This window comes from Anser anser, assembly GCF_964211835.1.
Source record: "Anser anser genome assembly, chromosome: Z".
In the NCBI taxonomy this organism is placed as follows: Eukaryota; Metazoa; Chordata; class Aves; order Anseriformes; family Anatidae; genus Anser; species Anser anser.
The window spans coordinates 75,026,958-75,048,374 of record NC_139723.1 but is presented as its reverse complement, the minus strand read 5'-3'; the positions used below and the strand labels follow the sequence as shown (position 1 = coordinate 75,048,374).

The following is a 21,417-nucleotide window of genomic DNA, read 5'->3' as shown; positions in this document are numbered from 1 at the left end:
GGCAATTCTGAGAAAAACACAAACAGAACTGTGAGAAGTGAGGAGTCTTCCAAAATGAATGGAGAAGTGCCAATTAACTTCATGGATTCTCAGCACTAAGCTTTTTACCTAGAGGGACTTTGAAGGTCACAATTTGGACTCAGGTACTTACTTTGTGATTAAGTATTGTTCCAGGTGCCAGTTTCCCTTTGCTGTTTTTGTGACCTTTAAGGTAGAGAAATTCTTCCATTCTGAATAATGACTAACAGTGAGAAGAGAGTAGCTATATATATAACCTATATGCCAGCTACATCCAAATCAATCCTCTGTGGTACAACATTTTCAGAATCACAGACCTCCCACTGTATCCCTCAAATGGCAACTTGTAAGAAGTCAATCAGTTAAAAAGCTCATGTGAGACTTCTTTGGAATCGACTGAAATAAAACAGTTTTGAAATTCATTTGTTGAAAGAGGCTGTTGACCAGTAAACTAAATAGATGGGAAATTCTAGTTAAGGATAGTTTCATCAAAGTCATAATAGAGGAAAAAAATGGGTCACTTAACAAAATCAAATAGCTAGAGACTTGAAAACATCCTAGCTGTCTTTTTGAAAAGATGATAATATGATTCCACGAATTTCAGTCACGAACTTGAATGCCCTATTGAAAGAATATACTGGGTGATAAATCTAATAGGGTTACAATAATACTTAAATCTGATATGGCAGCAGTCCTGTATTCTACAACAGGAAATCCTTCCTCTCAGTTTACCCAGGTTGTTTGCATGTGTCAGCAAAATACTGGATGAGAAAGAATCTTTAAAATCTTCCAGCGAAGTCTGCCACGTGAGTTATGTTCCATGACCAAACAGTTCTGGCACAGGCATATCTTGATTCAACAAAAACTTAATCCTCAGTGGCAAACACCTCAATTACAGATTTAGACTATCAGCACTAAGTTAAATTAACAGGTGGTTTTGTAGGAATGAGAAGTTGGGCGAGCTCCACAGAGATATGAATGCATAATGCGAACCTCCCACAAATGATCATATAAAACTGCACATCAAGGAAGCAAAGCCTGCAAAGATGTGTTTTGTAATATATGTCTAAGGTGGAATTAAAAAACTCAAATAAAGGCAACTACCAAGGTCTAACCTCAGGCTCTCTGTTAAGTCTACACCAGAAATTCTTCAGAGCAGAGCTCTGTTTTCTGAGTACATTTGTACAAAATTCTTGGCACTGAGGGGTCTCAGTCTCATTGACTGTGATTCCTGAGTGTTGCCGTACTGTAAAAAAAACGACAAAATAATACAGTCAGGCAAACGGAACTGTTGAAGAGAAAACAGAATTTGGTGCTGTTAAGGACTATGTCAGCTTCCAGTTGAGGAAAAACAGGCAAGAAAGAAACTATGTAAACTTTACAAGAGATCAGCCTTCATATCTGTTGGGAATTACTTTTTATGGGAGTAAAAACATGAGCATTAGTCAAGAAGGTGGAGCTGCAAAGTAAACCCAGGCATGAAAAAAAGTTATGACAGTAATTTTGTAAAGTGCTAAGTAATACCTTAACTCTGGACAGTACTTCACTAAATGTAACCTGACATTTTTTTAATGCTGTATCTTTTTTATATGAGAAAGTAAGAATGAAAAAAATCCTGAATTTTACTGGAATTATATGTTATTTTATGCAGCCAAACCAGTAGTAGTCTGTCTTTCAATAAAGTCTTTTGTGTGAGAACGAAATTAGGAATATAGAAAATGTAGAAACACTTCAAGAAATACAAGGGAAAAGTCAAGAATAAAATTAAAGACTAACAGATAAGCCTAAGTTGGACAAAACAAGAATGATATTTTTGATGTATTATCAAAGGGAGAAAATTACTTCCTGACTGGGGAAGAAAGGCAAATGAACCAAATAACTAGAGAGAGAATGGAAACCATGTTATGAGGATAACAGTGGAGCCAAAAAGCCGCAGAGCACAGACTTCAACAGTTTGTTGGTGGTGCTGGTGGCATTTTTGTCTGTTTTAATTTTCAAACAGTGCTCAAATGTTTTATATTCTCAGATTTAGTATGCAAATGTCCTCATATAGGCTGTATCTCATAAAGCAGTGATTTTACTCATTGCTTAGTTACATCAGTTCTTCTGCACAGCTTCAGGTGCCTCATTCACACCATATGCCTTCTGTCCACAAAATCTAAGGAAGAGATACTGTGTCTGCAGCTGAAAACAATGTGCAAGTTGCCCAGTCATAGCTATCAAGGTGTTTCAGAAGTTCAGGCCCCTTTGAAGTTAGTCATTAACAGGCAGAGGTTTTGAGTCTCCTAAGTTTGAGTTGCAAACTGAGTGCCCTACAAAGCTATGTTAACCTAGTTATAAATGCTTATAAAATACATGAAAATTACAAAATGCCTCTGGATCTCTGCAAAGTGTAACTGCAGACTGATGTTACAAGTCTGGTGTGATTTTGGAAGGTAACGGCACTCACTGGATGAAGGAGATCTTCAGGGTCATGTTCAGGAGGCAGGAGCTGCTGATGCAGTGGCTGCAGCACTACCACTCTGCCTCCACTTGGTACAGCTGGGAGCACCATGGCTTACGTGTGATGCCTGAGCAAGGGTAGCACAGAGACTTCCCTTCTGATACAGGGAACAACTCTTTGACATCAGTGTAACTCTTTCTCTGGTGTACATTTTTTTTCTCCGGATGTGTTTCTTTTTATAGCGTTAGAATTCTATCCAGATGGAATCTGAGGCTTTTTTTCTACTGTTTTTGATCTTTCATGGCTCAATTGAAGCAGGAGTTTCAGCTGAATCCCTTGATGTCTGGGAGTCTCAGAGAGCCCCAAGGTTCATGGGTGCATGCGCAGCAGACTCTGTAGCATGTGAGTGACGACCAGCCTGCCACCATCACTGCGTGCCATCCAGGACTCCCAGGGGTAGCCCACTTGTGCACAATAAATATAGTGCATCCTGACTAAAATAGTTTTGGTTTTGGTTTTGTTTGCTTGTTTTTATGCACAGATAAACCAGGTAGTTCATTTTTTTCCCCAAAAGAAATAAATTAATATTTTGCTGCTAGAACTCTCCCACACCACAATCTCATATCACAGGCTTCTGGGTCCCAAGCACGTCTAGGATATTTGGCTATCTTAAAGGACTTCTCCCCTGACTCCTGTCATCATATCTCTTCAGCAAAGTAAACAGATCTATTTGTGTCCAAACTGACCCATAGTGTGCTTCGCTATATGAGAGCTGTGAGAGCTACTTTGAGCACAGCTCCTTAAGCTCTCTACTGCTCTAGCATCATGCACTTAAAAGTGCAGGAACACACCACAGGGATATTCAGCTATAGACGTGATATTCTCTGCTGGGCCTCTGTCATTTAAGAGCTGTAGAGAAAAGTCAAATAACTTATTAAGCCAATTCATACCAGGTCTTCTTCAGGTCTGGAGAAGAGCAGCAGGTTCTCGCTGAAAATAGTTCATCCTCAGAAATAGAGAATTTAAGGAACTCCAAGCTACCTATTATCCCCAATTCTGAATGGTTTGTGAGGAAGAGTAACTGATAAGGTCGCTTAAGGATATGTTTTTGCGATCAATTAAGTCAGTCTTACTCTGCCATAGGTTGCATATTTATAGCACCAACTGTTTTTTTTCTCCACTTTCAATTACACCAGCACTGCTGCCATCCAGCACAGCAGTAAACCTGTCCAGGGAAGTAAACTGGCAGAAAACTGTCCCAGTAAAAATAGTTCCTCCCTAGTTTAGCTCCCAAATTAGATCATCTCAGTATTTGACAAGTGCGCTAAAACAGTAAAAATTTGGATCAACTTAAACCGTAGCAATTTGGTGCTCTCCACGACATAATCCCCCTCAGTTTGATGCCATGTGTGCCCATTCTTACCTTTGTTTTTTGCCCACCACAGGACTTCCAGGAGTAAACAGCCTGGAATTGCCTTTCCTGAACCAAGGGGATTTTCCTATTTTGGGAACGAAGACTCACAGAGAGCTTTTTCAGTTATCCCACCAAACACACTTTATGTTAAGGAGCTTTAGAGAGTTCTTACACCTCTAGGATAAAAAAGGTTGAAGAAATGTAATAAGGCAGCACTGATGACTATATAACAAAAGATTTAGTTCTCAAATGCTTAAGAGCAGTAACAGCTACAGACCTAAATTGATTGAGTAAATAAAAGTAACCATCTAGCTACTGAACAACAGTTACCATAACAAGAGCCGATCTTTATGATAAAATTGATGAAAATAGCAAAAAAGTCACACACACACAATAATAATAATAATAATAATAATAATAATAATAATAATAATAATAATAATAAATTGCTGCAGTACTTAATTATCTAATACTTATGTTAGGCACCTAGCATTTAGGTTCATCAAAGTGGTGTCAAAGGGAACATGTCATTGTACCCACATAAGGAAAACCAGAAAGGAAGGAAGGATCAGGTAATATAAAGGGGAATAAGGGGAATGGGGGGTGAAGGGAAGGTTAAGTATAAAATTGTGAAAGCAAAAAAAGATGAAGAGCTTAAGAACTATTATTGTCGGCAACTTAAAGTATTTCTTATCACTTAGAGAGGTTATTTACCTGTTTGCCTCAAGCAAATACAGTCGAAACCTTATCTGAAAATGGCTCTTAAAAGAAAAGGTGTCAGAACAAAATGCTAAATTAAGCAGAAAAAAATGACCCAAAGAACAAAAGCATTCATTCCAGGGCTCCACAGGAACATAAGAATGAAATGGTTGTGCAGCTAACAAAAATATACAATGTCCCATTAAACTGGTAGGAGCCTGATTCTCTTACTGGCTGTAGCCCAACTTCTGTTATAGAACAAAATGTTATTTGCTTGCTGGTTACAAGATATTCAGAAAGATCACTCTTAACAGTAGTTATTTTAGTGATCATTCTACCTAGTCTAAGGTAATCTTTCCCAGTTATGACGATACTTTCTATTTCTTGCTTGAAAAGAAAAAGTCTGTATGTCCACTGTTAAAGAAAAGGATATTGATGCAGACCTCATTTAACAGTGTTTTGAGATTTACTGGTAAGAATCAGAAGATCTTATTTAAAGGGAACTTTTGCACCGTTATTAATATATCATCCAGTAATTTCCTCTTGAAATAGGTTTGAGTGATTTATGATGAATTAAAGAATAAAACTGCTGGATTTTGTACTTTCTGCATGAAAATATAGAGAGCATAGACATTATAAAAATATACAGTCCAAATGTTATGGGTTTATTTCCTGTGTGTTTCTGATATAAGAGAGAGATGAAAGACTTATAAGGATTCATTACAAAAATTCAGAATTCACCTGTTTAACAGAACTGCTGCTATTGTTCACTTAAAAATATCGTGCCATTTCTTAGGAGCTTCCTTATTGCCTTAAATTATCAGTTAGTTGAAGTAGGGGGGAAAAAAAAATGTCCTTCTCTCTTTATTAAATTTTCATACCTAATTCATCTAAATAGGCTAAGGAGGAGGATAGACTTCCCTAAAGTTCTTAAGTAAGCATTTAGATCGGGGTGAAACCCCGCCTATCATCTTCTAAGAGTTGTGGTTAATTTTTTTTACTGATGTGGTGTTTTAAATCCATGTGTAGATGTACAACATTTATCTATTTCATCTATGTAACACAAAGAATTGTGTGAAACAGTTTTCTACCATTGTAAGACCAAGGCATTTTGTAATGTAGTTAAGAAAGTTTTCACTTTTTCCTTGAAGTATTTTAAAGTTCATTTGCAAATATAATTTGATTATACTCTGGTAGATTAATACTTTTTTTTTTTTATAATGACCACAGACAAAAAAAAAAAAGTTCCATAACTAAACTATTCCTAAAAAAAGAATAGTTTAAAAAATATTTTTATTGCTGTTTCAGACCCTGATTTTAATGCTCAATTCATAACACTTTGATATTAGTCCATTTCAGAAACTTGATATAGAAGGTCATACGTTTATTACCAATGTTGGTACAATGTTGGTTACAATGATGTTCCCACAGTCTGAAAAGCTTCATATGAAAACTGCTGTTTTCTTTCTGGTATTGCAGCATCTGAAAGTGAAAAACTTATGCAAATCATCAATGTTTTCCTGCATTAGAAATAAACAATCCCAAATCATATCTACCATTATTGTTATTTAAATTCTATCACCATCAACCTTGTTTTCCCCTTCTGCTCCTTGAATTTTTAAATTCTCTCTTCATATAAGTTGAGTTTTATTTTGAACATCTACAGTGGAACAAAAATATTAAAAAATAGTTAAGTTTAAAGTTTATTCTGATTATCATCAGGATTACCTGTAAATCAATGTTGCCATAAATTTGATTGTATCATTGAGAAGTGCACCTCAAAACCCATCTTTTTATAACTCTAACCCGATTATCTTCTTTAATAACTGTATAAAGTATTCAGCAATATTAGTCTGTTGTACTACTATACACATGCAAAATTCATCTCCTTAACTTAAACAAACACTACCGATTTTTGTACAGGAAAAGGGAAAAAAAAAAGGAAAAAAAAAAAAAGAACTGATTCTGTTAAGAAGGCTACGCTTTCTTGCAGTGTGGATAAGGTACACCATTTACCATTTGGGAAGTTAGGCTCTGATATTGTAGATTAGTTGTTCTTTTCTGTTATAGAGGGTAGACAGAAACCTGCACAACAGGTTGTGGGAGAATGTTACACACAAGGCTTTGTTTAATTACAATTTTCAGAATTAATCAGAAACTTGAAACTTTTACTGAGAAAGGCCAGCTCCAGTATTTACTCTTCTCAGCCTTGATTGTGGGGCTTGCTGATCAGTACAACACTAACCATGCACAGGCATGGATGGTTGTTGAAATAACTGCACACCTTCCAGAGGTTTAATACCTCATACCATGTCTAATTTCCAGAATTCGTGTTGATACTTTGTCAATGTGCCTGTCTTTAAATTATGATTGTATGGTGTTATCAGAGAGGTTTTAAACCTGTGAATGTTGGCCCTGAATTTAGCGCTATCTTGCCAACTTCTACTTGTCTGTTTCAATTTTATATTTTTTTGTTAATAAAACTTCGACATGAGGTAATATCTAGTATCTAGATATTTATACTGAGGACTGAAAAAGAAATTTCTTCTCTCTATTTTCTAAAATCAAGAGAGGATGGTAAAACCATGCTATTCTTCTTTCATTAACAGACTACAATCAAAAAATTTAATTTCTTAAATTCCTTCTTCTGCATGTAAGATCACTATGTTAATACAATTTTCAGACCTTTGAAGCAATAGCAATTATATTTTACAGGTAGGGAAACTGAGTCAGGGGAACTTATTTTGGCTTCACATAGATCAATAGCAGTGCTAAGATTAAGGCTGAAGAATTAGTAACCATCAGATGTCAGCCCAGGTCACCAGGGCACATTGCTTCCATGTTGTAGAATTTTTTTCTTGTAAACTGCAGTGGCAGGCAATACTGTAATAATGCACAAAACATATTAGGACAAAAAAAAAAAAAAAAAGGCTCAACAGGTTTGCATGGTGCTTCAGAAACCTACTCTTACTACCAACAGTATTCAATGAAACTGCCATCTGTTTGGGCCCTGATTCTTTCTTAACACACTTTGTACAGCTTAGACAGTAGAGGACCAGATAATAAAGCCCATATAGTATAGCATAAGGACTAGTTCTTATAGCAGCCTTAGAAGCCCTCACTAACTTCACAGAGGCTTTGTACTGGTGCAGAGATTAATCCATGTGGAACTAATTGCAGGACTGTAGCCTAAGTAAGAGACTGGTCTATCTCTATTTGCTTGTTACCCAGTTGTCAAAATGTAGTGCTCATTAAGTGCAGAAACAAAGGGTCCAGATGAATTCTTTATATCTGAGAAATGTGTTTCCCATATAAAAGGAAAATAAGCAGTAATACTGCAGTGAAATTTAAAACCTTGTTGAAAAGAAGGGAACTCTAATGCAGGTCTTCTGAGGCCCTTTCTCTATGTGGTTTATGATCTACTGTTACTTTAAAAAAAATCTTTGCAAAATGCACTTTAACTACCTGAGTCCATGGAATATGAATGAGGCTAAAATAAATACCTTCCACTGCTACACCTGTCTTCTGTAGTGTGAGCTCCATGATTTGTACTCTAATTCCATGATTTTGTACTCTCCAGTTGTACTCTAATCACTTTTCCGCCATCCTGTAATATTGGAGTTTTCTGTCCTGCGTTTTTCTGGACTCTTCTAACCTAAATATTATAATCTACTGTATGGATTTACAAATCAAAAATCCTGTTTAAAAAACAAAATAACAACAACAACAAAAAGCACAAAGTGATCAAGAACTGGACCTAGTCAATGTTATAGCATTATCAGGGCCTGCCCAAATTCTAACAAGCTCTAGAAGTGAACTTGAGTGCTCTACTGCCTATCATCACTGACGATGCAGTTCCATGAAAAATTTTAAGACACCTGAGTTTACTTGGCTGCCAAAAAGGGCAGTCACACTCTTCTTCAAGGCACATTTCTACCTATTCCCTTGTGGAGCTACCAAATCTTGTGCGGCCACACGAAGAAGTCACCTTAGTGAATTGACCTGGCTGAATATTAACCCAGTAAAATAAATTATTTCTGTGACAGTAACAATTCTCTGATCCAACTTTCTATACATGCACAATTAGCATAAATGACAGTGCTAGACAGTGGGCAAGAACATGGAGTCAGGAGTGCAAAAGACGTATAGTTGAATTTCACTACCTGTGTGGTTAAGGAGTGCTCAAGATACAGCCATGTGTTGCTCAGCTTGATATAGAAAACCTACATCATATAGGCACCAAACTATTTAATGCTCAGTACATTGTAATGAGTAGTGTCAATTAACCAAATAATGAAGTAAGAAAATAAGGCAATTCGTGCCAGGTGAGGAAGTCCTAGCTGAGAAGTGTGGGTTGCCATATGTCAGCCTGTCTATGGCTTCCATTTTTAAATATCTGTCAAGTACCATTTATTTGTTCATAGCAAGACAAATAGATTCAGGCACTCCCTCACCCCACACCCTTAGGCACTGAAACCCACCACATAATTATCCAGCAAGACCTTCCAACCCCCATTAAATGCTTCTTTGCATGTGCTTGTGTGTCTGAAGGTAGGCATGTATAAAGCCTACTTACATCCTGGTGCTGTTTTGCTGGGTAAAGATCTAACCACAAGGGGATTCTCAGCTAAATCTCCCCTGGTTATCTCATCCAATCTGAAGCATGTCTACAGGATCAGGCCCAACAGAGAAAACAGGCATGGACAAGACTTCTGAGGGTTGGTGACTAGTATGCATATGCATTACATGTATGATTACACTCAAAATCTCAGAAGTCAAAGCACTCTGCCGCAGTCGCAGTCGTGGGGCACTGTTTCCCTTTCATTAACACTCAAGATGTACCTTTTACACAAATTCTATTTTGTAAAATTGAAATGCAATCAACCTTCTGAATCTGTTACAGTGAAAAATAATTCACTGGCTTCAGTAGGACTACTCATATAAGTAGCTGATGTTTGGGAGAGAAAATCAGGAGTGCAATCTAGAGCACAGTAAAAAATGCATATTACAATCAGGTATGCCAACTAACTACTATATACAGATATACATGTTCAGATGTTACTACTACTTTAGAATAACGTTATGACTATCTTTTCTCTCTCCTCAGGTGTAATCCTTGGATTTTCTCTCCGATCATACAAGATGAGCTATCGGGAAGTCAAGTACTTTTCATTTCCAGGAGAACTACTTATGAGAATGCTGCAAATGCTGGTCTTGCCACTAATTGTGTCCAGCTTAGTCACAGGTAAACAAAAAAAACTTATTCTGAAGTTTTCTTTTAATTACTTTGATAAAGAGGCACACGGTGAATAACAAAACAACAACAAAAAAGAATATTCCAAGTGATAGAACAGAAGTGTTAAGAACTACAGGGAAAAAAAAAAAAAAAGAAAGAAAGAAAAAAAAAACAATACTGTTTCTGTTGCCGTTTTAGGGACAATGTAGCAAAAGGTGTGAATACACAGGCACACAAAAAAAAAAGAAAAGAAAAGAAAAAAAAAGATGCTTTTCCCATTTCCCAGACAATCTAACTGTATAAGTTACTGTATGTAGCTGACTCTGTATACCACTTTCTTCTCCTGCTTTCTAAACATATGTCTTCCTCCACAATGTCCTACAGTTATCAAAGAGAATAAATCTCAGAAAAAAATATTTCCAGGAACCAAGAAAATTTCAACTATTGATTGTGAACAATAGCCAGTGCTACTGATCTGTAAAACATCCACCTCCTGTCCTCTTAGCAACAGGTTAGAAAAAATAGGTTATATATATAATATAATATAATATAATATAATATAATATAATATAATATAATATAATAATAATAATAATATAATATATATGTACTATTTGGAAGAAAGTTCATTCCATCAGTTCTGGTTTTATTTCTTCTGGTTAGCAACTCTATTAAGTTTCTTCAAGCTGTTCCTTGAGCTACACATATAATACTTAATTTCATGTGATCATTTATGTCTTGCCGTTCCACCTAAGTTTCATGAAAGACCTCTCTTTTATGGATGTTCAGGATGTACCTGTGATGTGTTTATCCTATTAATTATTTGAAGAAAATAAAGTAAATAATTTAGACTATCAGCAAATTAATGGTACATATTGGAGAACCTAATCATAGCATTTGCTGTGCGGTCCAAGGACCTAAACACCCAACACACTACCTTAATTGTCGGAGGATCCAGAGACAATAAGCCATACTCTATTCCATTGATTTTCAAACATTTTAATATTAGGATCTCCTGTTAAATACAAATGAGCCCAGACCCCATCTTTAAAGATACTAAAGACTACGTACATATATAAACTGTTAATCTAACAGCAGAAAATTAGGGTATTCAGGGTTGTAAAATCCTTTGCCTTCACATATTTCAAGGAGAAGGAAAAGCTTGTTTCTGTATTATATGAATACTTGTTTCATCTTATATGAATACTGAAAGCTTAATGCATACTGAAACTAGATAAATTTATGAATCTTGTAGTGGAAACAGTAACAGGTTTTATTCCCAACCAGTGTATAATTCTGCTGCGCATTATTTCTCGTATCTCCTTACTGTCTTCTTATCCCTTTCACCTCCAAAAAAAAACTCCCCAGATTGGCTAGGCATCAGTAGAAGAACCGTTGAAAATAGAAAGGGAGAGACATTTATCTTTCTTCAGTGTCAGCTGAGACTCCTGCTGCTACTCCTGCTACTATATTTTGTAGGATGAGTTATTGAAGCAGAAATTACCTGCTCAGTTCCTTCTAAATCTACATCCATAATGGTTCCCTGAAAGAGCTGCAGACAAGACAGGAAGTTTGGTAGATCAGCCTATATAAGGACTTGAGTTCACTTACTTTCAAAATTCTAAGTAGAAACCCTTTGTTCAGGTATAGATATCCAGATCCAGAGTCACAGGTGTCACAAGGATCTGGCCTTGCAATAAAAAATATACCAAATATCAAAATACCAAAACAATGAGTTTACAGCTAATTCTACTCTGGAAAGAATCTTCCATCCCTGTATTTAAACAATACCCTTCTTACTAACTTTTTTTTTTTTTTTGGTAATGTTCTTTTACATTACTCTATCAAGATTTCTGGCAAAGAGAATGTCATCTACCTATAAGATTTATCTTATTATACAGGTGCTTCACAGTGTTTCCCTTGTTGAGTGTATTATTCTTAGAGTTTCCCTTTGAAGTACAGACATTTATTATCAGGATGAATAACAAGAGTTTAAAATTCCTTAGTCAGGAAGGGAATTATCGCAGAAAACTCAATGCAATTTCCAAATGAAGTATTTTATTTTATTCTTTTTTTTTTTTTTTAAATCCTTAAATACAACAGTACCACATCCTTTTTTATTGGATAAAATTTCCCCCTTTTTTGCTAAAAACTTTAGAAAATCTATTTTCTACACTGAGTGATACCTTATTTAGCACATTATTTATAATCATTACAGCTATACTACTGTACAATTTCATAGACACTATGAAGGTATTTGTTTCACACATTATAGGTTAATTCATTGGATAAAAGTCTTATCCTTCTTAAATAAGTTTTAAGACCACTCGGTAGTGCATCCATGAGCCAAGTCTCTTATTTCCTGTATTTTATTTGGCAAAGCTGTAACCATAAGATTCCTCCAGGGTCTTACATGCTGATAATGTAATTATTTCTTCCCACTGCAAATTATCTAAATAAATATTTTTACTGTTTGTAGACATGACAATATCTCCCAGAGATGATGTTCTGGGTTTCCATTTGCATTCATGTTAAGTGTGTGCAATATAACAGGTATCAGAACATATGATGTCTGAAGTATTAGAAATAGGCTTGGCATGATTACATTCCTTTGCAAACTCTTTGAAAGGCAAATAAATTAGAATAAAAATGAAGCAATAGTTATAGAAGGTATGGGCTGTTACATTAGAGAAAGATAAATGGATTAAGTGAGGAGCCTTGCTCTTCAAGTAAGCAGTTCTGACAGTCATTCACAGACTCTCACAAGGTAAATACGGTTAAGTCAATGATTAAGTCATCTCTGTCACATTTCTCTAAAGACCTTTTTGGTGCTTTCACTAAAGAAACATTGCAGAATCCCTTTTAGAGGTTTTTATTCACATTTGACTTGTGACTTACCACTGTTGCATGTGGCTCAAGCAGGTATACAGTTTTCTCCATGAGATTCTATCTTTTGATGTGTATGTTACCAGGCATGTACTAACATCTGCTTGGGAGAAAATTGAGGTTATTTGCATACCTTTCACCATCGTTTATTGTTTATAGGAAAATGGGATTATATTAATATCTGTATTCTTCATCTTCTGTGGTTTAGGCACAAATCCTATGCATATTCTATGCTGGTCTTTACAGTCTTACAAATGTGAGAACTCTTAAGTCAGCATTCCCAATCAGTATTTCTCACAAAGCCTAGGGCAAAATTAAGGCATAGTATATGGAAGTCAACAAAAATAAACAGCGACATAGAGAAAATTCCCATTATGGGTTATTTTATGACTAAGTCTGGACTGAATTCTTGTACAAACACAAGGCTAACAGTTTTGTTCCACTTCTGTTTTGAATTTGCTGCAGTTATAGGAGTTCAGAATATTTTATACTTTCTTATTTTATTATAACTCAAAGCATTTGACATAAACAATTTGCTTGACATAATTATTTTAAAATATACATTGTCCCTAACAATTATATAAAATAAATGTATGTGCATATGCTAACAATTCAACTCATCATGAAAATGGCAAAGACTGCAAGATTTACATTACAAAGACTATATGTTAACATTTTTTTGATCTGTTTACAGAAAGAACATCATGCCATTAAAATTCCAGCTCTTATAAGTGGCCCACAAGTTTTGTCTGCATGCTTCATTTAGGCGGAAAGTTTATGAAAATAACTAATGACCAGTCATTAAGAAGCGTAGTTAGATCACAATGTATATAAAAAAAGATGAAACTAGAGAAAATTTCTAAGACTTATTTGCAAACATTTTCACAATTATGATCGCAGTTCAGTTTAACAGACATGCTCTATCTTTCTTCCCAAAATTTTGGAAGCTTGGACCACTACTTTTAAATAAAAATAAACTAAGATTAAATCCAGTGCATTTCTTTCAGGTATCTGTGTCTGGTAAAGTCCAGCAAAACATAAAAGCCCAGTCAATCTGCACATTGGTCAAACACAGTAAAAAAACAATCCTGGAATATTTACTAGCTTAAATCAAGATGGAAGAAAAGAAATGTGAAAACAGTGAAACAGAGTGGTCTACTGACTGCCAAAGATGATATATCAGGTCAGCAATAGTAGAATCAACCAAAGATTGTGATCATGAGTACCAGTGCAACACACTGTGCAGTAGGTGATAATGTTTGCCTGAAGTGTTAATGGGAGAAAAGCTGATACAATAGGAATGAAATTTAATCACAGATCAGGATTTTGTGTGCACAAAAAAATAAGACTGTGAATTATCTTATACAAATGGAGGCTGTATAGTAAAACATACAATGCGTTTTACTATATACGTCAAGGATGGGTGTGGACCTCAAAGACGAAAACAAGCTGTAGTTCGTAGTATGTCTTCTTTGATATTAATTTCCCATTCTAATTCCAGTTATGACATGACCCTCTTTCATGGATTCTGAAAGATACAGAAACTTCTCTGTCTCTGATGTAGCCTTTCAATGTCAGACTGCAACACAGACAACTGCAGGAGACACAAGTGACTTTCCTTACCCAAAGTCACAGGCATCACAGTTTTTGTCCCCAGACTTCTTCAGCATATGCACAGTATTTACCCCTACACAAACTACAGAAGAAGCTGATAAAGTGCAGAGACCTGGGATTTCCATGTGTAGATTTTTACTGTCCTGTTAACTAACCACAGATGTAAGTGGTTTCAACTGATTTCAACTATCAGTGGTGTGCAACAAATGGTGAAAATGCTAAAAGCAAGTAGCAAGGAACATGGTCTATCCCCTCAGCAAAATAAAAGCAAAGGCACATGGCATGACTCAAGTAATAAATTGAAACACGAGCAGAGACCATAATTAATGCTAAGTTGTTTGAAAATACCTATAATGAAGCAAAGATAATATTCAATGAAATAACTGAACAAGAAATAGTTTCTAAGCCACTCTATTACGTAAGTCAGGAAAAATGCAGCATCTGGATATGAACACAGATTCAACTGGTGAAAAGCCCAGTTTTGCCCAAAGCAACTTAGGGATATAAAATGTGGAAAATTAATGCTGTGACATGTTGTGTAACCTTAGGCAAATCATGTTACTTTTTTGTATCTGTACTTTCTTTCTCTTTTCAGACGTAGTGCTGGCAAAGGTGTGTGTAGGTTTCTTCTATTTATTTATTTATTTATAGCTACTGGGCAGCAGAGATGACTATATGCTGAAAACTTTAATTGAGACAGGTACATTAAGCTTTCATGGCTCAGCAGACACAAAGTGTATAGCTATTGCATTTATATCACTGTGGAGATGGAAATAAACTTGAGCAAATAATTACAGCAAGAATGGTATGGGGCCACCACTGAGCCAGCTGCTACAGAAAAGCTACACCCAATGTTACCTGATTTCAGCTAGCTATGATGATATCACCATAAAACAGATATGCATAAATTGACTGTTTGTTTTAATAGATCCATCTGTTTAACAAGAATGTATTTGCCATGACATTAAATATAATTTCTCCTGAAGATAGCATATGGTATGATGGACCTAAACTAGGTTGTATGACAGGGAACTGTAATACAATAACACAGCCTTCCACATCCATACGGCAGCTGTACCCAGTCCCCCATAAAGACATAATTCTAGAAAAGGCTATAGTCCCAACTTATTAAATTTAAGAAATGATGTTTTGTATCTGCCTTTCCAATATATGAGACAGTACCCATCAAGTGTAACTGGATGCAAACACCATTAAATATTACCAGTACATCCTTTCTCCACTAAATTATAAGCATTTTTCATTTTGACATTTGTAATGTCCCTTATTAACACTTTAAATTAATAGCAGTGTACATAAAGTGCCAGAATTTTGAATTTGTTTTTTTCTAACCTCCTGCATCAGAGAACACAAAACAATAGGAAGGTTTCGTAAACAGACCTCTGCATTACCTCTTCAAGGCACAGGCTGGGAATCCAACCTGTGTCTAGTTTTGTAGAAGCAGAAGCCACACTGCATAAAGTCTCCAAGTAGTTCCAGTGTTGTCCTGTCTTCTCACTGACAAGTCTATTGTGGGAAAAATACTATCACTTACGAGGTCCCAGGTGCTGTCTTTTCACGCAGAAATGTTTCAACAGATGGGAAATGTCTCCCTGATTTCCGTATGTATAAACATGGACATAATCCTTACGTCTGTTCTACTGAGTCTTAGCACAGCACCAGCAGGATTCCAGAGAGGGAACAAACGCTGTGAAGTCAGCAATATTCTTTTCCCAGGAAGAAAAAGGAATTCCCTTTAATTCATTCCAGCAGAACAGACCTATAAACATCTTGGGCACCCACAGTAATGCTGGAAGCCAAAAATCAGTCTTACTTTTCTGTGTTTCAGCTTAAGAAATATATTACTGATTCAGTTCATATAATACATACATAACAACTAAGAAACAATTAGGCCCTGTTTGTTCAATTTAGCTGATTACCAGAGCAATAAATCCATGTCCAAATTCTAAAAATTGCAATTTTTCCAACATTTCCAAAATTCACTGATTTTGTATGTCCTCACAAAATTATTTTAGAAATCAGAGCAATGAAAACCCATCAAATCAATGGTAAATTTTGTACTGATCTTGGTTGAGTCTAGTTGGGGCAGAAGAACAAAACTGACAAATTGACTTTGAATGAAGCACCTTCTAGATTACCAGTGTATTTGAGCTGCCTGCAGATATGTAGTAGTAAGCTTGCTAAGAGAAACCAATCAATGAACATCCTCAGAACTTGTTATTTTTTTCTTATGCCTTTCTTTTAATACAAAACATTTTATTAAACAAATAACATCTTTTTTTATTAAACAAATAACATCTTTTTAAGGCAATTTTCCATCTTCCTCCCACTCCCCCGTATTATATAAGCATGTCATTGCCATGAAAAATGAATTGCATGGAAGATTTAATTTTATTTACTTTTACATTTCATGCACACATCAGTTTATGCATTCATATGAGTATTTACATATGCAATATGCATAACCGGATGACAGATAAATACTTTTTCCACAAATAAAGGAAAACTCAGACTTCGATTTGTGTGTCTCCAGAAAGAGACACACATGTTCTCCATGGATGAAAATATGGCTATGCAAGTTAATAAGTTTGTGAAAATACATTAATCTTGTAAATAGGATCCCTTGCAGGAATACAAATAAATAAATATATAAATAAGAAGAAATATAACTACTAGTACAGATTCAAGTTCTACAACAATTTCATCTTGAACTAAAGTGTATGGTAGATTAGGGCCAACAGCACCTAAAAATCTACAAACACTTTGCTAGAGAAGTAACTTTTACACTATGTTCATAAAAGTAGAAGGAAGAAGGATGAAACTTTATACACATTTTACTACACTACAATTACTGCAAACACCAGATCTTTAGTACTTGTATTACTGCTTAAACCAAATGTCTATCAAGTTAGATATATAACCTCTAATAATCATTAATTAGACAAGTACTAAGAGATGAAAAAATTGGAACCATCCTATACACAGGTTTTAAAGGGATGTTGGCAGGATACATTTGATAATTATGTCATGTAATTCTAATACAATTTGGACAAATGCTTTTAGCAGTTACAAAATGAGTCTAAGTAACAGGGCAGCTGCATTTTGAAATATCATTAAGAAAATAAAAAGGTAGACTGGAAACTATTCAGCACCTAGAAATATCAGCTTTCAAGGTGCTGGCAATCAATATGATTATGAGTTCCTCATAGTTTCCCCATATGGTTCCTCAAAACATATTTCCTCTACATAAAAATTGCTCCAGCAAGAAATGAACTATACCCAGTTGTAAATCAGAAAGCATTGTGAAAACCATTAATGTTAGAAAACAATAAAGGAATGTTATATGTATTTGTAAAACTAAGAAAAAAAAAAAAAAAATAACTTTGGATAGAGCTTCTTACTCAGCAAATCCTATATACCTTAACTTATGCAAACACTGAAAGCAAGGAGCTACAGAAGGAGAAAAGATCATAAAATGAACACTTACTACGATAAACTCACTTCTAAACACTTTTGCAATAGGAAATATCCAGAATCTCTCCTCACAAGATTCTCAGAGGACAATCCCAAGTGAACTCAGATACCACTCAAAATTAGAACTTAGTAAGATGAATTTACTGCATAAAATGAGTGTATAAAATAAGATCTGTTTATACCTAAAAAGTGGAAAGTAAGCAGTAGCATAGTTTTGGAAGTCTTATTCTCTGCAATCAGTAATACAGAAACAGCAAGGGTCTTCATGAAGAAAGCCTGTAGTACTTAAAGAAAGCAAAATTCAAAATATCCTCTAAAATCATTTAAGTTTGCATACAGATCTTAATTAAAGGCTGATTTAAATTTCACCACAAAATATAGCTTTTCTCAGAGAACCATTACTTTTGGTCATTTCACAGCTAAACGTCCTGTTTTACAGGTCACTACACTCTGCTATTGAATTTGTGTTCTCCATAGGTTTCCAATTTATCTGGTAACTCCCACCAACAAAGGTTTTGTTTTGATTTTTTATGTAAATGCATTACATCAAGACTTTCCTTGCTGACAGGAAGTCACTGGCAGGAAAAAAAAACAAAACAAAACAAAACAAAAAAACCAGAAAAAAAACCTACTTGGAAGAGCTTGTAACAGTTAAAGCTTCTTGCCTGAGCACTAATGGAACAATGTAAACCCACACTATCTCTTTACCAACATTCCTACGTCTCTCTGTTTATTTCCTGTTCCTATCAAACGCAGGAGGACTTAAAGTATCTTAGAGGCAACTTATAACAATTTTCTAATTATTTTAAAATTATTTTAATGCAAATACATTTGAATTGATTACAAAGAAAACATACCCGAAAAGTAAAAACCACAAAAATATTATGAAACGTAAAATTAGCTACACTAAACTCTAAGTGGAAAAGACTTGGTTTTGCATTTTGTACAATTTGCAGTACAAAATACAAAAAACAAGTCTCCTCAGCAGTTCAGGAATTAGGACACTGAAAGCAATCATTTTATTCAGGGTATTGAAGACTGAAACTGTAAAGAATTATGTTTTCAATAGTGAATGACTGATAAAATGACAGATGATTTAGAATGGTGCCAAGTGCAAAGTAATACACCTGGGAAAGGCGACCATACTACAGCTATACTATGCCTAATCATTAGCTCTCAATTGGTCATTAGTACAGAGGAAAGCATTCTCAGATTCGCTGTGAACGGTACAGAGAAGGTGACAAGGTTTACTAGTGGTAAGGAGTTGCAGTGAAATGCAAAGAGAGATTAAACAGACTGCAGCATTTCAGCTTGGAAAAGATACAACTGGTGTGGAACATTGCTGTAAAAGTCTACACAACTCATGAATCATTTGTAGAGGCTTAGATGGAGTAGTACTATTATATCTCATAATGATTTTTCATATTAAAGGAAACATGGGCTGTCCAATGAAATAATCAGGGAGCACATTTGTAATAAAAGAAGTACTTTTCTTACAGCACACAATTAAATTGCGCTCCACATTGGTACGAGCCATAAGTTAATAGTTTCAAAATGAAACCGGAGAGTTCACACATACAGCCACTATTGACTATTAAGCTTGCAGCTCTTGCTTTTCTACTGCTTTCACCTCTTTACCTGTAGCTGGAATGCCATGGTCTGCATCCCTATTTCTCATGCATGAGTACAACTCCATCATAGTTAATTCTTCGTCAGCTTGTCTTTGCTATAACACAGGCAGCACAAAGATAATTGCTATAACCACTCGTGTAGAACAGAAACATCTAAACAACCAAGAACATTCCCTCAATCAAGAATGTTCCTGAGGGTGCATTCTGGGGACACCAGGAATGCTACTGGGAGTACTTGCTCACCAGCAGGAGTAATGCACATCATCCTTTCATCAACATTATAAAATCTGACAGACACAAATTACTTCCTGCATTAGCTGCACAGATCGTTGCAGAAGGACCATCTGCAGACCAAACCCTGTGCATATAAGCAGAAGGTTTTCAGCTCTCGAAAACAGGAGACTCTAATGCTCTCCTTAGGTTCTGTACCATTGTTTTCACCCTCAAATTTTATTTTTCCATGTTTTGATAATGGGCAATTGTTGACCTTTAATGTATTATTTCAGTTTAATTGGAAAATGAGATGTAATTACTGGATCTGCTATATGCTGCCCTTTAACTATATATCTAGATTAAAAAGTTCTCTAAAACAGATTCAACTTTGTCATCATTACTAGGGGCATAGATATTGAACACCTGTCTCTGGATAGTGCTGCTGGGTGCCCCACCTGTGTTCTGAGCAATTGATAACGAGGAATGCCATTGCACACCACAGAAACTACAAGGCTCAAGCCTGGGGTCTGGGTTCCATTGAAATATTTGATTGTCTGGAAGAGGAGGAAGACTGCTCAGCTAGCAGTTTGTCATTCATCGCCATGCACTGGTGAGGGAAGATGAGGAGGAGAAAACAGAGATAGTGAGGACAGAAATTTCTAGCTGGGGAAAGATTTGTTGAGACTACAGATATAAGAGTCATCAGTGTCTGGGATATGAGCTGCATGTTACAGTCACAAAGCAAATCCTGCATCCACTATAATTCTTTTTAACCAGGTGCCCCTATTAGTGCATATTTCTTCTTTATTTTTTCTTCCTGGCTATTTCTGAATATATTTTGTATCCTCTGGTTCAGACCTTGAGAAATGAATGCAACAAAACATAAACAGTGCCATCGTATATGCAGTGAAGATTCAGCAGAAGATATCATTGCAATTTAAGAGCTTGCCAGGTTGCTAGGAATTGCTTTCCAGTTGTGTCACAGTTACTTTTCATAGCTGACAACTTTCTGCAGATACATGACACAGGGTATCGTACCTTTTCCTTATTTGTTTGTTGCAAAGTTGTCTCTAAATTAGTGCCTGAGGCAGCCATGAACACAGCAAAATGTATGCTGAAACATGGAATCTCCTTACAGAATCGACATCCTGTTTTAATTGCGTGGAAAGTCTGTTGATGTGAACTTTTTCAGGCTCACATGAGTCTAATCTGGTTTTCTTCATGTAAGTCAGTCCAGGGTGATGTTATATTGCTGAAGATTGATGCAGAACTCACGCAACATCCCACCAGCTCCAGAAATCACTGCTTGGTTTGGTTTGGTTTTGGTGATCATTTATTCTAGGAAGTATACATTTTGTCTAGGTCTGGGCATACTCTGCCACTTCTATGTACTGCCTCAGATATTTTACATGGGCCACCCTGATGACATTTACACAAAGCCTTTTTCCTTTTACTCTCTCTAGGACTTGATCTCCGTAGGTTTGACTGAGAACAGTGATGTCTCTGATACACACCACAGCAAAGTCAATTACTTTCACTCAAAAGCCCCATCTCTCTGTCTCTGGAAGGTAGCAAGTATCATCCAAATTCCAGAAATGGTGAGAAAGAAATCTCTACAGGCCAGTGACTGTTCTCAAGGCTGGCTTTTCTTGAGTGGCCTGTCTCAGTGCTTCTGAGGTCAACAGTGGTGGTGTGTTTAGTTTCTCTCATCCTGACCCAGAGTTCATTACTGCAAAGCATGGCACTGCCATCTGAAAGAGGGACATGTGCA

The 21,417-nt window shown here is 35.9% G+C and overlaps 1 protein-coding gene across 1 annotated transcript in view; it reads left to right on the top strand.

The window, feature by feature from the left end:
* Positions 1 to 21,417, top strand: part of SLC1A3 (solute carrier family 1 member 3) — a 64,112-nt gene that overhangs the window by 10,622 nt on the left and 32,073 nt on the right. Inside the window, exon 3 of the mRNA XM_083818490.1 lies at positions 9,682 to 9,819. Within this exon, the coding sequence (XP_083674616.1) occupies positions 9,682 to 9,819 (138 nt within the window). The remainder of the gene's footprint in view (positions 1 to 9,681; positions 9,820 to 21,417) is intronic.